At 39.7% G+C, this 26,825-nt stretch overlaps 1 protein-coding gene across 2 annotated transcripts in view; it reads right to left on the bottom strand.

The window, feature by feature from the left end:
- The window catches only part of LOC122843487 (septin-7-like), a 29,777-nt gene extending 3,342 nt beyond the window's left edge, over window positions 1-26,435 (bottom strand). Inside the window, exons 1-12 of one of the 2 annotated variants that reach the window (XM_044138268.1) lie at window positions 26,258-26,435; window positions 26,048-26,049; window positions 20,931-21,033; window positions 12,856-12,962; window positions 6,716-6,816; window positions 5,641-5,775; window positions 4,728-4,845; window positions 3,466-3,558; window positions 3,239-3,335; window positions 1,858-1,909; window positions 1,294-1,419; window positions 919-939 (exon numbers count right to left, since the gene is read on the bottom strand). In XM_044138268.1, the coding sequence (XP_043994203.1) occupies window positions 919-939; window positions 1,294-1,419; window positions 1,858-1,909; window positions 3,239-3,335; window positions 3,466-3,558; window positions 4,728-4,845; window positions 5,641-5,775; window positions 6,716-6,816; window positions 12,856-12,962; window positions 20,931-21,033; window positions 26,048-26,049; window positions 26,258-26,312 (1,010 nt within the window). In that variant the 5' untranslated portion in view covers window positions 26,313-26,435. The remainder of the gene's footprint in view (window positions 1-918; window positions 940-1,293; window positions 1,420-1,857; window positions 1,910-3,238; window positions 3,336-3,465; window positions 3,559-4,727; window positions 4,846-5,640; window positions 5,776-6,715; window positions 6,817-12,855; window positions 12,963-20,930; window positions 21,034-26,047; window positions 26,050-26,257) is intronic. The other variant, XM_044138269.1, reaches the window with a different exon arrangement.
- Window positions 26,436-26,825: the final 390 nt, after the last annotated feature.

The following is a 26,825-nucleotide window of genomic DNA, read 5'->3' as shown; positions in this document are numbered from 1 at the left end:
GGGGGATTTATACATCTGAAGCACAATGGGGATTATAAATGATCTGTTTGTGTCATGATAAGCAACAAATCAATGAACCGCACGATAAATTAATAATGAGCTCAAAGAGATGCTTCCCTTTGATACACAAACATTTGGCACCCAGAACCAAGTGGTTAGTTTGATCTTTTTTCTCGCCTGTTTTCCCTGCCTGAGCTGAATGATTAATATTGTTCAAACATAATAACTAATGATCCGTTTTAGCTAATGTAGTTTTGGTTATTTCGTTGATTTATTTTGAATATTTAAAATGTTTTCTAGTTTCACTGTTAAATGGTGTTATAAATGGATGTTCTTTTTCAGAGGGTGTGCATTATTATAACTTTATTAGTTGAAAATGTTTAAGAAGATGACAATATGGTTTAACAGCATAATTTCTGGGACAATTTAAAGTAAAGTGTCATTATGACCCGGCCTAGCTGCTGATTCTAAAAGCTCACCAGCTAGGCCTGTAAGCTAGCTCATAGCTAGCTTACACAGCTGAATGTTTTAGCATTATAAAGATTTTACTGATTCCAGACGAAAATATTCATCTATGTCCAACAGTGAATGGTTTAGGAGTAAGGTAACTGCAAGGTGAGACGAACAGCAATAACAGGATGTGTAATAAACTGCAGTTGGAATTAAAGTGGGCTAAACGGCTGGTGAGAATGAACCCTAAGGTTCTTCTGGTTTTAGAAAACAAGCATGTTCATGTACATCTCACGTTGTATTCACCCAATTCCTCTACCTGGTAAGGACTTAGCATTCCTTGATAAAACCTCCAGATTTCACAGAGAGCAAACAGACTAAAAGCAATGCAGTTGAAAATAAGATAGGAGTCAGGAGAGGTGAAGCTGGAGCCTTTTCTCAAGGGAGTGAAGAAGTGAGGCAACTTACATGTCATCAGGTGTGTCAGGTCTAAAAACAAAGAAAGAAAGAAATGCACAGACACTTAGCATGCTGCCATAAATCATGCATTAGCTTGTGACAGTGTGCTGGTGGATAGAGACAGTTGGAGTTATTGGTATAGCAGTCAGATGGGGCCTCAGTTAGAGTTGGATTAAATCCAGTTGATGACCAGTTAGTGGGGTTAGTGCTGGCTCGTTTGGATAAGGAATCAGTGAAGCTTTAGTCAGCCTGTGGTCTGAAGGGAACTTCAGGGTCAAACTGGGAGCAATCAGCTCCCAGAACCTCCAGCTGGGCCACTAAGCTAATCCTAGGAGTCTTTTCTTCATCAATGTGACCTGTAGGAGGTTGGTGTGGTAAACTCACTTGGTTAGCTGGCCCTTGTTCTTATTGTTGTCAACACCATTATAGGTGACAGCAGCCAGCTTCCTGCTGCGGTAGTTCTCATAGTGAACGTTGTTAGTGACATCCTTCAGGTCCTGCATATGAGTCCTGAAACCAAGAAGAAGTCTGTTACCTCCTCTATGGGATGAATCAACAGGACTTCTCGTTTGGTAAGCTGCAATGTCATCCAAGTGAGATCATGTATACCAGAAGTCAACAACCTGCAACAATGGTTCTTAATAACTTTGGCAAAAAATTAAGAAGAACCAGCTAATATTTTTAATTATAGATATAACAACAAACAAAAATTTTAGTCCTTTATAATTTGATCTGTATTTTAAATCCTCAAAATCAAAATCAAATGGTGGTTCTTTCAAAAGGACAACACATTTCCTGTAGAAGATATTCATCTAAAATTATAAGCTGTCTTTTTTCAGAAAGTCATCTAAAATTTGTGGCTCTAAATGAGATTTAACTTTCTGTCCTGAGTGTAAAAATGGCTCTTTAGGCTGTAAAGGCAGTAGAGAGATGTGGGCTTTCACTCACCTTATCAGCATGTTACGGAGAATAGTAAAATCACAGTGGTCTCCATTTTCAACTGCAGATAAAAGAGAAATGGTTGAAACAGAGCTGCTAACAGTGAGGCTTCACAGTGTTCCCAAACTCTAACCTTAAGTTTCAGACTTTCCTTGTAAACCAAATCACTATTCATTACATCTAAATGTGCACCAGGCAGCAGCTCAGTGTGGAACTAAGCAAGGTAAAAACAGGCCTGCCTGCTGCAGTACCGTAACATGCCACAGTGTGGCAGCCCATGCATTCCTCCACAGTGAAGCTCACCACAGTCCTCTGAGGTTTCTCTGTGGTAGAGTGACTTGCATAGCTTCTCAGGGACCTTGCCCTCCGTCTCGCTCTCTTCCCGCCTGCTCTTTATATTTATGCTGACATGTTGCCAAAAACATTTTTGGTATTCCAGATCTTCCTCCCAGAGGACGGCCAACCTTCGCCCAAAACCAGTTTCATAGCAGCACGCCTACAACTCGTCTTAATTGGTCGTGTTGTGTTCAGTCCTTTGGCTTGGTTTTTTCCATATTGATCCAAGCAGATTCTTTATGATGTTTAACTTGTGTTTACTGCTTCAGTCATCTGCTGCTCTGTGTGCTGCAGATGTTCAACAGGTCTCCCACAGAGCCACGGCAGCTTCCTGTGTCACGTCAAACAGCGTGAGACTTTCACATCCTCTGAGCAACTGAAATCTGTAGTCTGTCCTGCTGCCTGCCTCAGAGTGACAATCTTTTATTCTGATTATGTTTTTCTTCACTTGAGCTATAAACAGAAATGTAGTTCTAACAGGTTAGAGTTAAGACATATGAACTTTATATGTTCATTAATTTGCTACAGGTTAGTTATCTTGTCATCAAAAACGGAACAAGCTGATGTTGGGAACTTAAAATATCCACAATGCATTTCAATCATATTCACACTATTTCTGTCACATATAACAACACATTTCAATATATTTCATTCACATTCTCTCCTCTTTTCTCTCTCTTTCAGTATATTTCAGTACCGCCACTAAAATAATGGTCTTTTTTTCCAAAAGTGATTTTTTTTTTCACTTAAATCATCTTTTGGCAATAAAAAGGAGGGATTTCTTTGCCAAAATAGCTTTTGGCAAAAAATGTTTCTTTTATTGATTCCATTATTTTATGAAGTTGACAATGCGCATCAGAAAAAAGAATTTGCATGTGTGAAATAATCTACATGATGCGTTTCTCTTAGTGATAAACTACTGAAATAAGTGAACTTTTTTCTAATATTCTATTTTCTAGTGTGTCAGCAGCTCAACATGCGTGGAATGGAAACTGTGAGGTGTTCATGAGTGGGACGCCCCACTGGCTGCTATTGATAAGCTAACAGCTCTCACCTTCAGCCACGCCCCAGGGGTACTGCCTGCCCCGGACCCGCTTCCCGTTGACCTCGATGATCGTGTTGCTGCCGACTACAGCCAGAGGCAAACGATCCTGGAGGGAGAGGACGCCGGTTACACGCCGCATGGACCACCGCTAGAGACCACCGTCTCAGAGGCATGACCAGAAACATGCATCTGAAACCATTTTAAAGGTCACAGAGGAGAGTCAAGGAGGAGCTGACCTTGATTTTTCTGATCATCTTCATCTCCTCCTCATTGTCCGTCTCTGGGAAGTCGTAGATTTTGATTTTATGCTCATGGATTTCTTTCATGATCTGCATGCAGCACAGGAACAGAGGGATGTGGGACGTGAGACAAATACCCAGAAACATCAATAGTTACAGCTGAAGGGGGTCAATACACAGCAGGGGGTCAGACCGGGTCAGCCAGGTTGCTCTGACGTTATAAAGCATAAAGCAGCATTAGTGCAGCTGTTATCAGTGTCATTAAACAACACAAACTTGTATGTAGTCTATGAGGCTACATAATAAAGATATGTTATGTAATAAATTGATTTTAATTAATTAAACTAAAATGGTTAAATCAGAAACGTCTCCAAATGAACAAAGCAAATTAATATGAGCTGTAATGTAACAAATGACTGATCTGGAAATATTAGAGTGCAGAGAAAATCCTGCAGGCTGATGCAGAATCTCAAACACATTACAGCATCAACGGGAAAATAATCTGCCTCCATATTTATGAAATAATAACTAGGTCTTTTTCTTTAATACGGTATAATCAGGACAGTTTGGATGAGGTATTAATTTAAAAACAACATCAAACATGACAAAAGTGAGTTAAAGGGGAAAAAAAGTAGGTGGAGCAAAATATCAACAATGACAGAACAGAGAAATCAACAGGAAGCTATGAACTCTGTCCTGAAGTCATAGTGACTGACAATTCAAATGTTGTGGTTTCTTTAATGAACATGAAACTGTGTGGGTTGTACCAGTATCCAGGTATGATGAAGAGGTAGAAGTTTCCTGTTATAGCTGCAGGATGTAATTCTGATGTAGATCTTTTTTATTTTATTTTATTTTTTTTACAAATTTGCTAAAACTATCACTATGTCTTAACAATATAAAATGAGGAAGATCATCTCTGCCTCCTCTCTGAGCTCCTATTGGCATCTGCAGAAATACAGCAGTCAGAATCAAGTGCTGTCAATCATCCTTGTGTAAGCGCTGCTCACATCCTACCTATTGCCCTCGGCTACGCTATGCTAGTTCCTAAGTAAGTAATCACAAGCTTTGTTTTGGGCAAATGTAGGCCCAAAACAGAGCAGTAATAAAGTATGCAATTATTTAAATTAGTCTTTAATCAATAAGTTTAAGGTGTATTTGTCGGGTTTATAACACCTTTAGAACACTAAACAACTCAGTAAAACTGTAGAACTGAAGAGGAGGCTGAGTGCAGCTGCTGGCAGACGGTAAACACACACCTGTTTTTTGAACTGTTGACACTCTTCCGGAGTCATTGTGTCAGCTTTGGCGATGAGGGGAATGACGTTGACTTTTTCATGTAACCGCTTCATAAATTCAATGTCCAGCGGCTTCAGCCTGGAGACAGCAGCAAGTCACAAGGTTTCAGTTAGTAGGACAGAGGAGAGTTCATGATACTGGGTTCATTCAGAAAGCAATGCTGATCTGTATGGTGTGACAGATTTAAGGAGCCCATGTGCAGCTGTCAGTTTGCTGCCATAGTGGGAGTGTCTAAGGGAGGGTCTGGCGGGTTTCACGACCAGAACTACAGATAACAAATTGCACCGACTCAGGCACCATTACACACGCAAACCTATTACAATAGAAGGCCAATAATATCTGAATCAGAATCAGGATTGTTATCAACATGTTTAGGACCCATTCCCAGCCTAGGCAAAGCTGTTGTTTTGACTGACTGAGGAGCAGAAACCCAGACTCCCCATTCAGCAGCAGATGCTGCAAATAAACTCAGCCCATATGGTGGCAGACCTCAGAGGTGGACACAGTCCAGCACACCGGGTCACTGTGGGCCAACAGGCTCAACAAGCATCAAAAACAAAACCCTCTTCTGGTTAAGGAGTCCTGTGAATCTTGGTGTGTGTGTTGGTGTGCGTGTGTGAGTGCGTGGGTGTGTATGTGTGTGTGAGGGAGTTTGGCAGCAGCAGCAGCAGATGAGAGGAATGAGGTCTCCAGGTCTGTGAGCTCAGGGCAGATTACACCAATATTATTCCAGCCGCTTAGCCAGCTACGAGGCCGCAGGCAGGATGGGCCTGAGGGGGGCCAGCATACAGCCGGGCTGGCAGCGTAAACACACTGCCAACAGTGTGACTGCCTGTTAGCAGTCACAACCTGAAACTCCACAGCAGCACTCACCCATGACCAGACGGAGCGATGAAGTACAGGCAGCAGTGCACTCTGCTGTCCGGCATCAGCCGTCTGTTGACCCGTGACTCTGAGTTGAGGAAGTCCTCAAACTTATTGTCGATGTAGTCGGTCACCGGCTGCCAGCTGGAAAGAGCAGAGGGGTTTAGAATTTAAGGTTAAATATCAGAGCAAAAAAATAAATAATCTAAGTCTAACATTCTGCTCTACAGTCTAACATCTATAAACTTGCCAAGTTTAAAGTATTTTATTGGGATGTCATGTGACAGAGCAGCACAAAACAGTCAAGTAGAAGGAAAATGATACATGGTTTCCAAACTTTTGTACTGACTGAAACCTGGAAAATGCGGAGAATGTTTGCGTTCATCCTCCCTGAATAAATACTGTTTAGAAGCAGGTTTCACAGGGCGAGCAGCTTTCAACATAAACTTGCTTCCTCTGTCTTTTATAAACCACCAGCTCAAGTTCATTTGGGTTGGATGGAGAGCCTGTCTGCTTGTAGAACTCAACCCTGGGCCATTCTGTCCTTTACTACCTTATTATAGTTATGCTGGGATGTTTACAGTCACTGTCATGCTGGAATCTGAAGCTCGTTGTCTGACTACAAAGTTTCTTTCCAAAATTTGCTAAATCCAATTTTCCAGAAAGTCTAACCAACTTCCCTGCTGAAGAACAGTTTTCCCCCATGATGATGCTGCCACCACCCCGTTTCACCATGAGGATATTGCGTCAGTAATGTGCAGTGTTTTCACCAGATATAGCACCAGTCATTCATTTGCTATGTCCCTCTACATGACTACTGCTGAACTGCAAATGTCAGTTCTTGCTGCCAGTGGATTGTATTGATCCGAACATGCCCCACACTCTTTTTCAGATGGTTTTTAGGAAAAAATGCTGAAAACCACAAATTATTTTTCTTCCACTTCGCATTTCTGCTCACCTTTTATCACAAAACATTAAAATAAAATACACAAACGTTTGTGGCTAGAACCAGATAGAATGGGGCAAAGATTAAGCAAAATGAATACTTTTGCAGCCATCAACAGTAACATATAGATGAGCTCACCAGTTACTGTTGTCTACGGCGTCCCCAAAGCCAGGCGTGTCAACGATGGTCAGCAGAAGGTGGACCCCTCCTTCCTTTATCAGAACCTGGGACTGCTCCACCTGTCATCAATAAGAACAAGTGTAGAAAACGGGGTTTGTGTTGGTTATAGTCTCATTTAGAAACTGGGGATAAAACAAACAGAGCAGTCACAACATGCAAGTTCCCATAACGCAATGGAAGAATCCACAGCATAACAAGTAAGAGCAGCACGGATCATGTTTCTTTGGTGAGGAAGAACCAAGAGAACAAAGATGCCTCTGAAGGCATCAGTAGGGTTGGGGGGTAGAGTGGGCTTTGATCAGCAGACCAGTGTGGGGTCGAGACACAACTCGTGATCAGCAGATCAACTTTGATTCAATCAGCAGATCTGTTGAAAGCAGATCTGCTTTCAACAGGAAACCTCTTGAGAGAGAGACGAGATGCATCCAGTCGGGTCAGAATTACAATTTAATGTTTGTCACTGTACAACATGTACAATGAGATTAAAGCCAGCTTCACAACAGTGCAAACAATGTAAGAAATATATGCAATATACACATAAATATGAAGGTATTTACAGCAAAAAAATAAATGCATTCATTTAAGAGTATAATTTAAAACAAACCATAAATTATTATGTTTCAAAGTAAAAGACCTATGAAGATGTTAACTGGTTGACCATCGTGTAAGTGTGTAGGATTGTTGTGGAGACAACTTGAAACAGACTTCCATCTACTGCGCAACAGGGCTGACTCAATCCGCAGACACGCCCAGTAAAAACAGTGAACTCATGGGAAAAAGCTGGAGACCAGATCCACCTTCCTGCTCTGGTGCATCATGGGGAGAAGGACAGTCCTGGTGAGACAGCATGTGTTCTGAAGTAAAACAATCTACCAAGTCATGCTTTACTTCCTTCCTGTGAAAACATGTTCTGCACCTCCTGCACCCAGACTAAGCTAGCCTCAGTTCTACTGATGTAATCTGCTGTCACTTTTATGACTGGAGGTTTTCAAAGAGTCCTGGAAGCTAATATTAGCATCATCATGTGGCTGAATCTAAACGGTTTGTTCATAAAATTAGACAAAGAAGAACACTTTACTTTTCAAACCATATGTGACTTGATTTAAGATTACATTACAAAAACTGAACCAAGGCATCTGTTAGAAGTTGCACTTAGTTTAATGAAAACTCCACTAATTCATTCATGTAGTCATCAAATACTTCTTTATGTTGCTTCACATCTATTTGGATGATTTGGTCAGTTTCCCAAGACGTTGGGTGAGTAAAGCAGTTATGTAGCATGTGGTCCAAACACATGATTATCAGGTCATCAGAGCAGATTTTAAAGTAAAAGCAAAATTATGTTGGAACTCGGTTTCCAATCATACTTCACTGTATTTTCCAAACCAGCCTGGCCAAGCAGCTACCTGGAGCCTCTAGCAGCTGCATTTTTCCACTTGGGCTCCAAACATTGTTTTGTTTTTCTCTATTCAAGGCAGCTACGTTTCCTTATCAGGTTTTTCAGAGCAGAAAGTCTCCAGGGCTCCTAGTCTCACTACAGATCATTCTAAAGAAACCAGAAATCCTCCCATAGTTGCTCCTATAAGCAACTCTTCAATGCACATTCCTAAAATGAGTTTTGATGACTCAAAAGTTTTCAGTTTTCAGTATCAGTAAGATGTTTAAAGATGAAGTCAGAATAAGCACAAAGACTTCTGATTTTTTTTTTAAAGAAGAAGAGTGTTTTCTACCACATCCGGTTCACTGAACTGTTCTTATCCTTTTTCTTTTGTCAGAGCAGAGACAAGGGAATCAATTCTCTGGGAAATACACACAGACTGATGGTTTTCTAGTGCTAGCCATGCTTATGGCTAATATAAGATGCTAGGATAAATGAAGCCCAGTTTGCAGTGATTAAAAATCAATTCAAAATGTCAAATTGATTTTAAACAATAAAACAAACCCAGTGGTTGTTGGTTTCCTTTTTCTATCCATGCAGGACATTCTCTATCCACAGAGGAAATTAACGTTTATCTGTTGTGATGAAGAATTATCACAACTGTGAAGCATTATTAGTGAGGAATCATTAATTTGTATGATTCTTCACTTAATAACTACAAGGACTTCATACCTTTAGATTAAAACATAAATCATTATGAATAATTGTTTCGACTCAAAAATTAATTGCGAATCAAATTGTTGCCCTAAAAGTCAAAATCAAATTGCAAGCTAGTAAAAGATTCTGTCCCTATATGACACACCTGTACATGCTTGTCCTGAGCAAAATGAAACTAAGTCTTCAGTGAACTAGTTCCTAGAACCCGGGACGTGTTTGTGCGTCAGCAGGACAAGAATGTGCTCATTCCCCAGGCAGCTTGTTGGCTAATCACCAAGTCCCAGCCTCATGTGCTCAAATTAGCCAGGAACTACAAAGACACCCACCCAGGTTTTCTCACGTCCAGCTAACACCCCAACGTACTGGATTATATACTGGATTATATGACAAACTGCATTCTTGACAGTGTCCTCACATTCTGGCAGTCTTTGCCAATAAAGGAACCACAAATGTGTTCAAATCTTCAGTCTGTGGTTCCTGGAGAGCTGAAGAACAAGAGCTGTCTGTTCTCTGCTGTAATCATCTCAGTGATCTACTAGTAAGCTTCACTTAAAGCCCCCAATTACCCAAGGACTGAAGCAAGGGGTGAATCCTGAAGCATAACGTCTATGGGAACACATATACATACACACGCACACACACACACACACACACATCCTAAATCTTCTTTAAGAGCTGAGGAGTGTAAACAAATTGGAAGCAGCAGTGAGTTGAGGATATACAGAGACCCTCAGTATGCTGCCAGGAATTAGCTGAGATTTAGAGTAAAGTAGAAGATCAGAATGAACAGAGAAGGGCGAGGTACCCCCCTTCTTTACACCAACTGCTTCACTTGTTCTCTTTCAACAGGAAGCTGCAGTTCAAGCTACAGGTGTGGGTTGTTAGTGATCCTTCCCCATCTGCTACCGCAAGCAGAAGTAACGTCTAAAGATTCACTTGAAAACAGACCTATAAATATATGCCAGAGGAAGTGGGAGAAATTGAATTAAAATCTCTGAGGGGTTCTTTCTTCCATTGATCAAGTGGATCATGGATCGACATCCATGTTGGATGTGACAGCAGATACAGCAGTTTTCTGGGTTCATTGTGTTTCCTTCTGAAGCTTTAACCTGTCAAGTTAAACTCACTAATTAAGATTTCTGTCATATTTTGTGTGTGTAACAAATACAGGAAGAGGATGTCGCTTTCATCACTGTTTTGAAAATGATGTTTACAGGAAGTCATGAAAAAAATAAAAGTATGAAGGATCTTTGTCACTTTGAGAAATGAGGCCAATAAATAGGATTTAATCCAGGCCTACATAGAGCCAAACAGGAAACTCCTGGCTCAGGGAAGTAGAATATACTTCAGTAGAATATACTTGTCATGGTACGAGCTCGTTTGGTTTGAAGCCCAACACACACTGACATGGAGCAGATCTACTATCACTGCAGAGAAACCTCAACCAAAACCAGCTATTACATCCAGCCTTCATTTTTCCTGCAGAAGATAACCTCTCTCTAATAACCTGGTAACGTTATATCACTGCTATCAGATAGTTATCCATAAAATCCCTGGTCCACAACACATAAAAAATGAAAACAAGTTATTGTTTTCAAATATCTCCCGCATCCACCATGTTCTGAGTGGCCAAACTAGTTCTTCTCTGTGATGTACTAGTATGAGTTCTACAGTGAACACACATTGCTGCACAGCCGTTATTTTTAGAAGCTTATCTTTAAACTGCTTGACATCAGAAAATGTTTATCTTTCTCCATTAAAACTGAAATAATCACCAACTAAAATCTGATGCAACAAGAAGGGTGGAAGTAAATATTAAACCAGACTGAACATCTGCGTAGGATTTCTAACCTTCCAGCTTCCAGGTTTTTCTTACCAGGTCATAAAATCTTCATAATACACAGATTATTTATTTACTGCTCCCATGACATAGTGACAGTTTGACAAATGTAAAAAAAAAATCTTTTTATTTTTTTATTTTTATTTTTTAAGAAAAGTTACATACTGCATCTTTAACAGGATATACAGCTATGCATGCATTTCAAAGCAACAAATGAAATACACTGTGACCCTCTGTGACATCATTTAAAAATCATTAATCAGCCAAGACGTCAGGAGGAGAACTGCATTCCTCCACAAGCACAGCCCATCTGCGGTTCTAATTCTAAAAATCCTAAAGTTGAAATTCTCATACAACCTTCCTGCTGAACTACATTCACAGACTGAAAATAAAACTACTCACACCTCAAGTTCATCTGTGAGTTCAGTCAAGCTGCAGTGAAGCACAGTACGGCCCTGTGGTGTTTGTGTTGTGTCTCATTCATTGCAGTAGTGCCATTATTGAAGCCACTGATTGGCTCTGCATAGTCTGCATTTAGCTTGATGGCAAGCAATGCAGCGCAGGCTGCCCCTAGAACTTCCTGTGGTGTCCTGCAGTCAAATGAAAGTTGTTCTATTTGAGCTCTTTATAAGAAAAAATTCTCAACTACACAGAGATACAAATAGGTTTATTTTGGATATTCGCCTTGGAGTCTAATGACACCCGAATGAAACGCTTTGGCCATAACAACCGTTGTTACATCTGAAGAAAAAAGGGGAAGTTTGCAGCCTGAGAACACTCCAACTGAGAAGTATGGGGGTGGCAGTATCATGTTGTAGGTAAGCTTAGCTGCAGGAGGGACTGGTGCAGCGTACAAAAAAACTGGAATGGGGTTGGAAAAAGTATCTAAAGGCATCACCACGGAAGTTAAAGTCCGGACCCTCATGGGTCATTCAAATGGACACCGTGCTCAACATCGCACCAGATCATTTAGTGAGGGGCTTATGCACAGTAAACTCCATGTTTTAGAATGAATGTCACAAAGTCCTGATACCTGGATTATAGGAAATGTGTGAGAAGGTGTTAGGGCTGCTAACCTGTCCTGTCAGGAGGAATGGGACAAAATTACAGCAAACTATTGGGAGAAGTTTGTGGAAGGAAACCAGTAAACGTGACCAAAGTCAAACAGTGGGATGGGAATTCTATCAAAAACCAAGAATCTAAAAGAAGTGGTAAAAAAAAAAAAAAAAAGGAAAGCATTTAGTAATTGTAGCTGATCTGAAAAGGAAATGAATATTAACTATATTTTTTTATATTTGTGTAAGACACCATGGTACTGATATTAATTTGTATTCTTCTCATCTGAATCTGTTTTGACCAATAATCTGAAGATAAAAAAAAATTAAAATCAAGACCAACAATTAGCTTCTAACTGTTGCAACAAACGTCTTATTCACTGTCCAATAAACGTGTTGGTTTGCCTATAGATTTATTTCAGTACCCAATAAAGAGACACATGTGACATTTATACTTTGCAGCTCAAACGACAACACATCTGGGTGTGTTTAGTTCCAAACTTTAGACTTCAATTATGGCCACAAATGAGATTAAGTGGCTGCGGTCCTGGCCCTGGCAATAATTATGCAGAGATTACACAAACCATCTCCTCGTTCTTTATAGCTGCAGCTATCCTTTAATAATCCATACAGTCAGTTTTTTTAGAACTTTATGTTCAGAAATAATATTCAGACTTTTGATGGGAAGTCAAAATCAATAACGTTCTTTTGCAGAAGAAAGCATTGACTCAATATAATACAGACAGATTATAACCTGGAATACATGCAAATATTTCCAGTCTGCATCAGCCTCATCTTATTAATTATTATGTTGCCCAGTAGGGCTGCAGGACATTAGAAAATCAAAATGAAAATGTTATTAGAAAATATTGCCTCAATCTTGTCTGTTGCAATAGACAGGTACCTTGCTGTTACCATAGTAACCAGGTTGGATACTGATACAGACTAGTGTCAGAGTAAAGCAAACCTCATTAATCGTTAGCCTCAAACAATAAAACTGAAATGTTTCATTATTATCACAATATAAACCCAGAGAGACTGATAGAATGACAATACTGCAGTGGGTGAGAGAGAGAAGTGGACAGCAGCCCTCCATGAGCGCCTCTACCTGGACAGTTTTTTTGATCCTGTGGGAAGGACCGGGGTATTCTGGGGAGTACAGGTCGGTGAGAAAGAGCGAGTTGATCAGCGTGGACTTCCCCAGGCCAGATTCTCCTGCAAGACAAAGAACAGGGACAGAGTGACTGGTTTGGTTGGGAGGGAACAGAAAAATGCTCTACTGGGTTTCTAATCGCCTTCTTCAGGCCAAACTGACACAATCTGCAGATGTTTATCATCTCCATTTCTGCTGCAGTCTTCTGCAGCCAGACATTCTTCACATGTTTCAGATTCACACAGGAAATGACCCCTCTCTGTCCCCCCCTCTCCTTCTTCTTAAATAAGCAACTGATAACATTATGCGAGGAATAGACAGACAGGATAGAAGGGCTGTCTGTGAGCAAATTATTTTCCTGTTCGCATTTCAGCAATATAGTCGGAGAATCTCAGGGAGAGGGAGGAGTCAGCCGCACAGAGACAATCACACAATCTGTTAGCTGTCCTGAAGTATATTAGGGGACAGAGTATGATCGGATGCATAATATTTTGAAGCAGCTGCAGTGGAGATAAACACAGTGACACATAAAACCTGGAGAGCATGGCGGGTGGAGCGCAGGGCGAGCTGCTGAACAAAAGCTCTACTGTGAGCGGAGGAGCAGCCAGAAAGCAGCCTGGCCTGGGAGCCAACAGACTGCTGCTGACCTTTACAAGTGGTCAGTTTGCGGCCAACAGTGGCCACAGCTGCCAGCGGCTCAGCCCATCTGTTGATGGGCATGAACAGTGAAAATAAATGGGAAGATGACAAACAAAACAAAACAAAAACAAAAACAAAGGAATCTTTCTCTAACCAGTCCAGAGTTAGAAATACTTTCCAGAAAGGGCAGTTACATTTATCTTCCAGCAGAGTGGCTCAGAAATGACAACTGGCTGCTGATCAAACCGTCAAAATGACTAAACTATGTCTAACTTTACACATGCTTTACACTGTGGACTGATACAGGACCAAACAGACACTTTGTGTTGGAGAAAAATGAATTAAATGTCTAAAAATAGTAATGTTTCCAGTACAAATGTGTGTGAATCTTTGTGGGTTTTTTTTTTTTCAACATTAGCTGAGTAATTGTGGTGTTTCCATTAAATACAAAATCTGATTAAAATCGCATACGAATAAGCTTGTTCATATGATAAGTTATTAAGCCCAAGGCAGTAACTGTAAGCAGTTACTTCACATATATTCATCATTCATCAAGGTGTTAGCACTCATCATCAATCAGCCAATCAGAGCAGATGTCAGTGTTTTATTCAGGGGTTGGAGCAACAAACCTCTTATAGTTGGGAGTGGCTACATTTTGGGGAAACTGTAGTTGATGATTTTACAGAAAAGTTATAGATTCAACATGTTGGAATGACGCAACAACTTTTTATGAACTGTGATGCCGTGTGGAGCCAGATGCAAATTGTCTGAAAAAATAAAAATAAAAAATCCAACATCCTAATTCTACTTCCTGTCATCTTTGTTGATTCTGCCAATTGGGACATCCAGCTGTTGATCATGTGACTCGCATGATGTGAAAAATAATTCCATTGCAGTATTGTGAAATACCTCTTCTTGATATGGCTGAAAAACCACCTCATCCTACTGTAAAAACCTAGGAAAAAGCCATGGTTTTGCTAAACCTCCATGTTTCAAAGAAGTAGTTTTATCTTTGTAATTTCAATGTACACAGTTCTATGGTTAATGGAAACCCAGCTTTTGAAAATGTTTGGTTCCAACAATCATACAAGTGGAGTTCCCAGGGAGCCTTTATGCAGCAGAGATGAGATAGATGTGAGGAGGTTAGTTTCATTGAGCTCTTACTAGGCCTGTCACAATAACGAAGTTTGCTGAACAATTAATTGTCTCAAAAATTATTGCAAAAAAACAACAGAATTGTTTGAAGACCGTTTTAAACTAATGACATAATAATGTCATGACAGCACATCCTGCAAAAAGTAAACACACTTTATTTTCATAAGAACACTTAAGACTGGAACCGTAAACAAAATTAACAAAACAACCAAAAACAAAAATAAAATGGTCTCTCAGTCTCCGTTAACCAAAGATGCACTTGAATTAAAACTAAACGCAACATAAAACCAAAGTGGAAATAAAATTTCCACCAACAGAGTATAGATTATGAAGTCTGCATATTATATTGCCCTTTAATAATCATTAGATTTAGATAGAGAAGATGGGCATATCCAACTACATGATGCAATAGTTCACTCCTCCCTTTCACTAAGGAAATGAGGAAGGGAGGGTCAGTGGAGAGAACTGGAGTAAATGCTGTTTTCATCAGAGTCATCAATGGAAAGAGAAAAAGGCAGGAAGAAATGATAAACGAGAGAAATTAAAACGAGGTAGATCATTTTCATTTATCATGCGATTAATTGATATATTGTTTATTGCACCATCTTCTACATTACCTCACTGTTTTACCTGCAATGGAAAATAACAAACAGCCATTGGTCTGATCTGAACCAATCAGAGTCTAGAAACTCTGCTAACACAATATCAACTGCTGCCAAAAGAGGTATTCTGATCATCCACATTGTGACAGCATGTCAGGGCTACTGTATGTAAAAAGAGAAAGAAAAAAAGAAGTAATCAAAATTAATTTAATATTTTTACAAAAAACAAATTTAATATTCTCTCATGGTGAAAAGTCATAAAATATAAAGTGAAAAAAATGATCATCTTCTATGATTAGAGGCATAAATGCACAACTGAGATCTTATATATAACTGATATTATATAGTCTGACTTTTGCATCAAAAATGCCAGACGTCCTCCAACACTGAGGTGGTAAATTTATGAAATGTTAATGACTTTTCTGGTAGGGTCAGTTTAATATGGATATATTTTGCTAAAATTGATAAACCCTAAATGAAATGATCATCTGCAAACTGCTTTTATCCTTCTTTGATATCAACATCTGTTTGTTGATCTGAAATATTTAAGAAACAAAATAAAACAGAAAATCTGCTTAGGGAGCAAATCCATTAAAACAGCCCTCCATAAGACCAGCTGACCCCCGTCAGTTTATTACTTGCAGTTTTTGTCAGAAGAGGATTTTGAGTTTCTCCCATCACTCTGTGTCCTGCAGGAGGAGGAGCCGTCTCAGAGAGCTGCCTGCAGACTGAGGCTCACTTCGCAGCCAGCTTGCCTCCTTTAAAGGAAATTTTCAGCAGCTGTGTAAACCTTGTGGGTTTATCCCAAAGCCCTATTTGCTATTCAGCAGGATGGTGGAGGGAAAGTAGGAAAATCCTGCCTCATGAAGGAGGGACTGCCCTGATTCATTCCTCTTCTAGGCTTGTAACATGCAGGTGATGTAAAGACGCTGTGCTGGTGAATGAAAGGGAAACTGAGTGTTTAACGTGGTGAGTTGTCACCTTTTCCCCATAACTGCATTTTCAAATGCCACTATCCATTCAAAATATGGAAGAAAAACTCTGAAGTGGTAGAACTTCAAACGTAAGCAAACGTATCAATTTGTGTCGTTTAAGTGATGCAGTAACAAAACTTTCAACTAGGAACCAAATCCACACCAGGCTCCAGCTGCAGTGGCCAACATCTAGGTCAGACTCTGCCAACATGGAAATCACTGCCAAACATTGACTTTGACTAACAAATGGCTCTGTCCCACTTACACTTGTTGGCTCAGCCAAAGCTCCAGCACTGAGAGAGTAAATATGTTGGAACCCTTACAGCTTGGAACAGTGGTTCTATTAGCAGCAGTGGATTCAAGCACACCTGCAGGACTCTGTCATTCCCTCCAGGACGTCACAATGTGTTTTTGAGATTGTTGCAACTTAAAAGAGCAGATTTTGCAGCACCTCTTTGAAAAAGTTACAGTCAAAGAAGTGATTTTGTAAGATTTATGTTTCCCATAATATGGTCTTACAGAAAAGTTCAAATTACTGAACATAACCCTCCCCTCCCCCACAAAAAAATAGAATTGTAATATAGTTACAAAGTGTCAAAGTGTAAAAGGAAAAAAAAAGTTAAAGTTTTCACTTTTTTCCAGCAGTAAGATTTGAGACAAAAGTGTCACACATGCTTTCATAACACAGGTTCAGCTTTCAAGAGTCGCAATGAAACGGAAATTTAAATTTGAAGGGAGCAAAGGGATTGGTCAAAATTCAGCCAAGTTGCAGTGATTGGTCAGAAAAGAAGGAAGTAAAGGAAACATTACGGTGATTCTGTATTTTACTATTGTCTTCTGTTTGTTCAATGAGAGAATCAATATGATTAAATATTGTGTAATAATTACTGTGCAGCTCAGTGACACAAATCACACTTATTTCAGTGACTGGTGTCCTGAAGAAACATGTTTCAAATGGGAATGTTTTTCAGGAGTGATTTTAGTCCTTGTGATGCTGTGATTGCTGTGTCATGAACTCACAACCCTACAATTAGCTAAAAAAATATGTAATACATAGTTTATCACAATATTACTAGAAAATATCATGCTAAAACTTTAAGTCCATATCGCCCAGCCCTTATTTAAGGTTATGAGCAGAAATCCAGCCTATGTAAAGGGGAACAGACCCAGAAGATGGAACAAAGAAAACTCAGAAACTCTGAATGAGTGCATGTTCAAGATGAAGACTCCATGATCATGTCCTAGCAGCTTCATGGTCCTGTGTTAAACAGCTGCTAATATTATTAAACTCTAAGGTTCCTAGTTTTGCAGCTGCCTGGAGAACATTTCTCAGAAAGAAAACTGAACTTTGTCCCTTTCACAGCAGTATTTTTCCAAAACTGAAACAACCAAACTCAATTTTTAAATGTATAAAAAATTACTTGATACAAAAAGAGGGTTTTTGCCACTATTTATGATTTCTGGAATATTTTCCTCAAACTTTCACAACATCTCATAAAGACCACACCCATCAGGTTCCAGCAGAGCAGTTTCTTCAATGGTGAACACACACATCCTTCATATAATCTGGCAGGTATGTGGCTTTTCTAATAACTCTGCTGTTCATATTACATACTGCTCATGAAATAATAACATGCTTCCTGAGAGAACAGCAGGGGAAACTCCAGAGCTACATGCACAAACAGAGGGATGAGTTCCACTAAGACCAGATTCTTAACCCTGAGGCAACAAGCTACTGGAAGTCCTGGGCCTTTAGCACAGGAAGTGACATCGTGTGGCCATTCGGTGCCTTTTCCTGTTCAGGTAGCAGCATGCAAGAGGAGAGAAAGGAAAGGCCAGTCAGGAGGACCTCCTGTTGAATAAGCTGACCAGGCGTTGACTTTCAGAGCATGAATGGAATGACAGGAAGTCTCCTCCCGCTACATAATTTAAATGAGACGGATAATCACATACACACACACACAAAACACACACACACACACACGCACACGTCTTTCTATATTCACAAGGACTTTGCATTGACTTTGTATCATTTCTACAACCTAAGCCTGACTCTTACCCTAAACCCCAACCACTACCAGTACACGCCTAACCCGAAGCCTGACCTAAACTCAGTTCAGACCTCAGTCCTGAACTGAGGTCTACCCTAACCTCTAATCTAAAAAAAGCACCTCTTGTTATAGAGCCCAGGATTTGGCCCCATAAGGAGCATCCAGTCCCCACAACGTGGTATTTGTTAGGAAAATGGTCGACACAGCGTCTCAAAAACAACACCACACACACACACGCTGGCGCACGCACACACACACACACACACACAGACAGAGATAGAGAAGAGTGGGTTCAACAAACATAATTTTTGACAGATGGTGCTGTCTTTTGAAAAGTAAAATGACATTAGCATTTCCACCTGACACATACTGAGCTGTATTCAGATTTGGATCAATGGCACATATGCTACTTTTAATAATATAAAATTCTGTTGGGTCAGCCCTCCAAATCACTGATTTCAGGTGTTCCAGTCCATTCCAGGTGAAGAAAATCCAGCATCTAGACCTGCAGCCTGCTTCCACTATCATTTGTGAAAGAATGAGTCCAGGGTACCATGAGATCAGTGACGTGCAGTCAGGGGAGGGAAACATAGATCTAAGATAGAATATACCTTAGAATATAAGATCATTTATATTGCTATATTCACCCAGTGGTTTGTACTATAAAGTATTTATTTTTCATTTTGCTTAACCAATTTTGATAATTTAGTCTTCAAATTTGCTGAATTTTCGCAATTTCTCATTGAAATGCTCAGAGGCGCAGCTGGTGAGCCTTGGATTGCGTAACTTCTCGCTGCTGGCTGCCATTTGATGAGAACATGCTCCTCCTGTCTGTACGTCGCCAATAAAATGGTTAAAAAAACATTTAATATATGAACTGACTTAGCATAATTTAGCTTATATATATAATGTACAGTGTTTGTTGTCACCAACGGTGTGTGTGTATCGGGTTTCATGTGCTGAGAAGCGATCAGAACCAGCAGAGAACAGATTCGAGGTGAGGCAGGGAGTTCTTTTGCCTCATGGCAGGGGGCGCTCATGAAGACATTGGTCTTATGACTCCACGTCTGCAGAGTAAGAGACTAGCCATACAGTAAAAAAAGTCAAGAGCAGCAATAGATTTATTGTTTTCTCCTCTCTTCCAATGTCAACATGGATGACTACATTTCTACACTTAAACAGTTTTCTAAAGTGGATTTTCAATTGAAGCAGGAAATAATACTAAAGGAAGACCAACACTGGCGCTGAAAGGTTTGCCTCAAACTACAAGACAGAAGGATACCCTGTTTTCTCAAACAGAAAGAAAAGACAGGCTTTGTGGATGTCCTGGTACAAACGGCCTTTTCTGCTTTCCTTGCCTCCTTTTCTCTACTTGTGTCAAGGAAAAACCTGGCTTTGGATGAACTGATAATTTTGTGCAGAATGAGCAGCGCATGGACTTCATTTAGAAGTAAAGGTAAGATGGCGATAACATTTTGTTGTTTAGTTTATTAATGAAATATGCATTTTGTGGGCTACAGTTTGTATGTGTAAAGAATGCAGAAAAGCAACAATCCACAAACTACTGTTGGATTAGCTAATAGCAGTGGTAACTATAATCTACCACAGTAATCACAACATAATAATAAAAGAAACCATTAAGCCTAAAATCATACTACTGAAACGGACTGAATGTTCTGTTCTTTGTATGGGAAATCTTTTTTTTTTCCCCCTCCAGGGGGTCTTTTTGTGGGCTCTAGTGTCCCTTATATGAAAGTAGGCTGACAAGAAAGGCGGAAGAAGATGGGGGGAAAACATGCGGCAAATATCATCGGGTCCGGGACTCGAACCCGTGACGGCCGCGTCGAGGACTCAAAGCCTCCAAACATGGGTTGCGCTATCCCCTACGCCACCACGGCTCAACCCATGTGGGAAATATTTGAGTGTTTTTTTGGTGTTGAATTCTGAAAAATAAAGTAGTTTTGTTGTCAGTTGCTATGGCAACAAGTCTGCTTATGGCTTGGCCGACACAAAGAGTGAGAAAAAGTGGTTTTGAGTTGTAGTTCGGTTTTTCCCTTTGCAGTGGAGCAGAGTACTGAATTACTTACACCTACATTTCCAAGTTTTATTGAGTTAGCAGAATTATTCTGTGGCGGCAGCGCATGTAAAATAATAGTTTTTCTGCCCTCCAGCACGCAAAATTTCCGTATGTAAACAATAACACGCAGGCGGTCTCTCTTTGTAAACCTGATTCTGATTAAGTCTGCCTCACCAGCTATGAACCTCACCACATGTCACTGCATGAGACGTGTACAATAAGTCCAATATTTAGGCTTCCTCACAACCAAATATTCCACAGTCAGCTGTTAGCTACACTATAACAAAGTAGAGGTGAGTGAGTGGAAGCAACAGGCACTCAGCCATCAACTGGTCAGCCATGTAAAACCAGAGTGTTTTACAAGGCAAGGTCATTACTTGAGCCACAGGCTGACTTTCTGTTTGCAGCTGTTAGTGTTGCATAATCATATAGAATCATATGGCACAACAAACCCAAACCCTTCTGTGACATTATTTAGGGTCATATGCAGAAACATGTAGACAACCAAACAGATGAATACAGATGTACTCACCCACAACCATCAGAGTGAACTCAAAGCCTCTCTTCACTGACTTCCTGTAAACTTGATTGGGGAGATTAGCAAAACCCACGTAGCCCTCCAGGTTCTTCTGTTGCTGTAAATTGAATTTACACACATTTAAATTTTTCTCCAAAGCCAAAAACTACAGTTGACAAAATGAAAAATCTCAAGGAACGTTTCATACAGATGACACTTAATATTATACAGTTGTTAAATAATGAGCTCTTAGACCAACACAAAGCTGAAGATAATGACAAACTGGGAAAAAAATGATGGTGTTTCATAAATTTATCACAAACAGAAATGTGAAAAGTATGGTGTGAGTTTGTATTTAGGCCTTCTGCACATATGTTACTTCAACAACTTTCGCAAAAATGGCATCTACAAAGGTTTGACATCAACAACAAAACACTAAAACCATGTATTCTTTTCCATCCACCATAACATTTGAAAACTTTTACAAAGTAGTTTTGGGGCAGGTGATCTTTGATCTCACTGAAACAAGAGTGATGTACTTACAGCTGGTTGGAGAGCAGACGGATGGAGAGCAAGGCAGCAGTGAAGGTGGCAGATCCAAAACACATAAAAACAAGAACAATGGAAAGAATTAGGACAACAAATTGTCTTCTATTCTTAATCTCTGTGAGCACTTATGAATATTTCTACAGGATTTTAAGTATGTAGCAATTTTTTTTTATTTCTTTTGTTTTGTTTTTTTTACATACTAATTAAACTGACACAACGTTCTGACAGTATGATACAAATAAAGCTCCTCCACTGAGCAGCATTCCTTTGACTTGTTAGAGCAGAGACTGATGAACAAGATGCTGTGGAATATTCTAGATGAGTTTCTAAATGCAACTAAACTTCATATTGTATATACAAATATTTCCCAGCATTAAGAACTACTCTATGAATGTAGCTCTAAGATAAAACATAAAATGTCTTGTTCTGATATCACAGCTATAAAAAAAGAAGACATACATTCACACTGAATTAAATGAAGCACTTTGGTTTCTGCTTTCTGGTATTTTTGTATGACTGAAAGACTTTTAACTGGCTTCTAAATTGAAAGTAAACCACTCTCAGAACAGCCGTTCTACCCGACAGGTTCAGAGTGCTAACTGTGGCTCTCCGCACTGCTTCCTGTTCGTTACTCATAGTTTAAACTGAAACTGCATGCAAATACCACAGAGAGAAGCATATTTCTACAAAAAATAAGAATGAAGACACAGTATGTTCTCTTACACCTAACATGATGGAAAAGTTCCATTTACATTCACAAAGTGTTTGATGAGAAGCCTCCACATCTGGAGCGCAGCAAGCTGCTGTCTGTAACCATCTGTAAATGAGTGTCATCCCAGACAGAGAAGTGCTTTGAGCTGCCTGTGTTTGTTTCAGCAGCGCTGCACTGCATCAGCAGCTCCCACTAACATGTTAACCAGAGGAACACATGGTGCTTGCAGGAGGATTTTACCACAAAATGAAATCAGCGCAGGAAGGCGTTGAGGCCGTAAAGCAAGGTGCACTCTGCTGAAGAAGCGGAAACTATGTGGGAAGGCAGTCCCGGAAGCCCGAGTCTGTCTGGGACAGGCCCAGAGAGCAGTGAGCTGCTGCAGAGAGGAGAGAGATTCTCTCACACACACCAACCAGCTTCCCACGACCCTCACACAGCTCCGGCATTCCACACATCCTCCTTCTCTGGAGCTTCATCCAAACCTCTCAGCCCATCCAACACACTCTGCTCCAAAGAACCACCCAGAATTCCTCAACCGGATTTTCGTCCTAACATGGGAATAAAAACAGGAGATTCTCCAGGAAATGTATTTGATGAATTTCCTACAGCAGACTTCGGATATCCTGAGCCTGTCCTGGGGCAGGAAATATCCCCAAAGATAGGGCTGGACAATAAATCAATAAAAATATATATATCGCAATAGATGGAACATTTAATATATAGGATATTGACTGAACTCTGATCCAGAAATGCACAGCATTCTGGGGGATGTAGGCAAAAACAGACTTTAGCTGGTCAACCGCTCACTGCCAACTAAGAAAGGTTAGTGGCATCAACTAACTCATGCACTCTTTGGTTACCTAGCAACAACCTGTTGAGTATCTTGGAAAGCAGTAGTTTCAGGTTTTACCTCAGAACTGCTTCAAAATATACTTAAAAAATGGTGTTGAGGGAAAACTGTGGATAAAACAGGAAAGGTCTATTAGCTCAATATTACATTGAACAAGGTAACAGCATTCTATGCCTAGTAAAATATTTATTTTCTTATTAGATGAGGAATTAAATTATTTGTTTATTTGCATTTTTATGTATTTCTCATGTTGCATGAAATAAGACAGTTAAATGGAAAAGCCACATTTATATCCAAGTTAATCAATTAACCATCAAATTATCCAACAGAATCAACAATTACTAAAATAATTGTAAGTCACAGAAATCCAAGAAATCCAATAAAGAAATCCAAACATGACCAGAAATGAAGAGAACATGATCCACACCCCAGCCGGTGTTTGGAGCTATAATTAAGTAAAGAGTTGTACCTTGCAGACATCCACAGACCTGTAAAACATGTCACTCGTGTTTGCATACCAAAACCATTTCTCTCATTATTCTGGCGTGATTCATCAAAAGGCTCCAACACTCCCAGTGTTGTTGTGTCTCAACTGCTGGGTGTTGCAGAATGAACCAGGGTGAGCATTGTGTTGCTGCTGTCAGCCACAGATCATCATGCTGGGCTGGATGAGTCTGATCAAACATGTGACCATCAAGACTCTTTTCTACAGGAGCTAACATTGCTATGGCCAAGAAACTTAGGGATTATCTGTATAAAACATTTATATGGATTCTTTGATTTAATAGAAAAAACTGGAGCTAAACACTGGACTGAATTCCAGTTTAACACGATTAAAAATATAACAACTGTAAACAACTCTCTGATCTGCTAAGCCTGCATTAGATCTGCTGGGTGGAGGAAATCTAATGTAGATGTGAACCATCCTGTTACTGCATGTAGAGACAGAAGAAATGATCTCTGATGCACAGAAACATGACTACACTCCAACGACCAGAGCAGAGCGGACCTGACCCGGCTCAGTGGACCCGGCTCAGCCACCACTTCCTCTTGGCATTAACCTGCCGTGTCACCTGATACTCCGTGTGTAGCTGGCAGGAGGCCTGACCTATCCATCTGTACTGTCAGTCCCTCTATACAGTAGACACACACAGCATGCTGCTTGGATCCAGCTCTGTTTTCCATGATATAACTGGGTATTTATTCTCCTCCATGCTGTGGTTCAGAACCGCTCCTTCTCTTTTCTCCTAACAGCATTTTAACTGAATCATTTAATGAATCAGTGTCATTGTCTTTAAACAAAAACAGAAACCTTTGTTCCTGTCGTTTGCGTAATTCACCTGACATCATGGAGACTTGCCCCAGCAGCAGACTGACCTGTTTCTCCACATGGTTTCACACCACACACTCGGTTCTACCTGACAAATTCTAGGTTTCACTATCTATAACCAGCAGGGCGGCTGCACTTGTTAAATGAATGTCTGGTGCTTCTCTAGTAACACACATCTGCAAACAGAAGATGTTATGGCTTCTTTGAATTGTCTTGCTTCATGGTGGCGGGCGCTATCAGGAGTTAGCATGTTTAGCAATGTGTGGGTGCTTCACAAAAATGACATGGATGTCAATAGGTAGATGGGACATTATGCAGAACAGGAAGGAAGCCATCTGATGGGCAATGCTTAGTCAACACGGTCGCTAACAAGCAACCATGTTAATACCACAGTAGTAAGAATGTAAGAGACAAAAGACAAATAATTCTAATCAAATGCTTTTATTTTTTTAGCTTAAAGCAAAACTGACATTCTTGAGGGACTCTTGAACACCACAGCGTAAGTGTTCTTAGTCACTGAATTTGAACTAAATGGAAACCAATGCAATCCATCCAATAGACACTGTCCATCAGGCAGGTCAACTACACCTGTTCTACCAGCTATGAAGTTATCTCAACACCTAAATGGCAGGATTGTGTTCATCTGGTTTGGAACATGAAACAATTTCCATCCAACTGTTTTGTGAATTTTGAGCCAAGTTATAAAATCTCACAAAAATGAAAAAAAAAAATAATATATATATATATATATATATATATATATATATATATATATATATATATATATATATATATATATATATATATATATATATATATATATATAAATTAGTCATGTTTCCTGCAGTGAATCAATCAGGTCACACAAAGCATAAGTACATTAGATGACGCTATGCATGGCTGTAATAAACAACTTATGTTTGCAAAGTCAGAACTTATTCACCACAGAAGTCTTATCCAGGTAAAACTGAATATATAAGAAAGGAATGCAGGTCATAAACAGGCCTAGTCAAAGTCCTAACTTTAACCTAATTGAGATGTTGACCTTAGCAGGCATATCGTACTTGACACCCCTTCTGAACCCTGCTGAATTAAAACTATTCTGCAAAAAAAAAAAAAAAAAAATAGTTTTAGGCCAAAATTACCCCACAGTTATACAAAAAACTGTTTCCAATTCAAAAACACATGATAGAAAGATTGACTTGTACAAGCTTTTACACTTTCACAACAGAGCAAGCAAGAACAAACCACTTGAAATCTGAAATTTCTAAATACTTAAGTTACCTTCAACTGCTAATAAAAAAAAGTTTGATAATCTCAATCAACACAAAACGCAAAAACTGTAACTGGGCAACAGGGTGGGCTTAGCCCCCTGTGTTTAAGGATCCTAGCACAGCCTCTGGATCAAAGCATTAGACACAGATACTGCTGAGAACAACGCTGCTTCCGCACGTTGCTAAACTTACTCCAATCTGTGTGTCCTGACAGCTCTTCTTAATTATTGGGTCCGGTTTGACTTTATTTCCAACGAATGGGCCTTGTTGTGAAATTTTACTCAGAAGGAAAACAATACTTCTGAATGGACGGTTCGTGTGAACTCCGATTATTTAAGGTCTAAAAAGAGGTGACGAAGCTGTTTCATGAAGAGAGAGCAGCAGGAAACTGTAGTTGCTTCTGACATGTTGCCAAACAGCTATACATGCCAATCATTTCTACATGTCTCACTAACATGTCTGTTCAACACCATTAAGCTGAAGTAACGACAACTAACATGTATTCTCCTGCATTTTGTTCAACGAAGTTAGGAAACAGTACGCTAAAGAGACAGGCAATCCCAAAGAGTCAGTCCTAAACAAAGCTCTAGGATAATAAAACAGCTTTCCAAAGCTGAGAAAACTCACCCATTATGCCGCCGTTCCCCTCCACTTCACCAGCCAGGACTTCTAAGCTTGACATTCCCTCTGGAAGAAAAAAAACACTCCCCACAACTCACTGAACCAGTATGAGTGGCACGCTTGCACTACGCCAATTGCTGTACGTAAAGGACGTGATTCACACTAGACCGTCAAAGCAAGAATGCGTACACGCTCAAGAGAGTAACAGAGGCAAGTTATCGCGAGATTTTTGCTTAACCCAAATGTCACTTTAAAAAAACTCCGCAACTAATATCAGTTCAATAGGATGATAAACATAGCTAAACTAAGGCACTGTGAAACTGGTAAAGTTTGCACAAATGTTTTCATAAGATTCAGGATCATCTGGAAAAAAAAAAAAAATCTATTCATCAGCGCCATCTAGTGGCCTTTTCTGTTACATACAAGAAACACACTTTTCCCATGTTTCATGAAAACAGATACAAATTTTACCTGCTCTTGGAAATCATATCTTCTTTTCTCATCTCACAGAATTATTATTATTATTATTATTATTATTATTATTATTATTATTATTATTATTATTATTATTATT

The sequence above is a fragment of the Gambusia affinis genome, linkage group LG14 (assembly GCF_019740435.1).
Source record: "Gambusia affinis linkage group LG14, SWU_Gaff_1.0, whole genome shotgun sequence".
Lineage (NCBI taxonomy): Eukaryota > Metazoa > Chordata > Actinopteri > Cyprinodontiformes > Poeciliidae > Gambusia > Gambusia affinis.
Note: the sequence above shows the minus strand (reverse complement) of the source record. Positions and strands in the feature narration are given on the sequence as shown.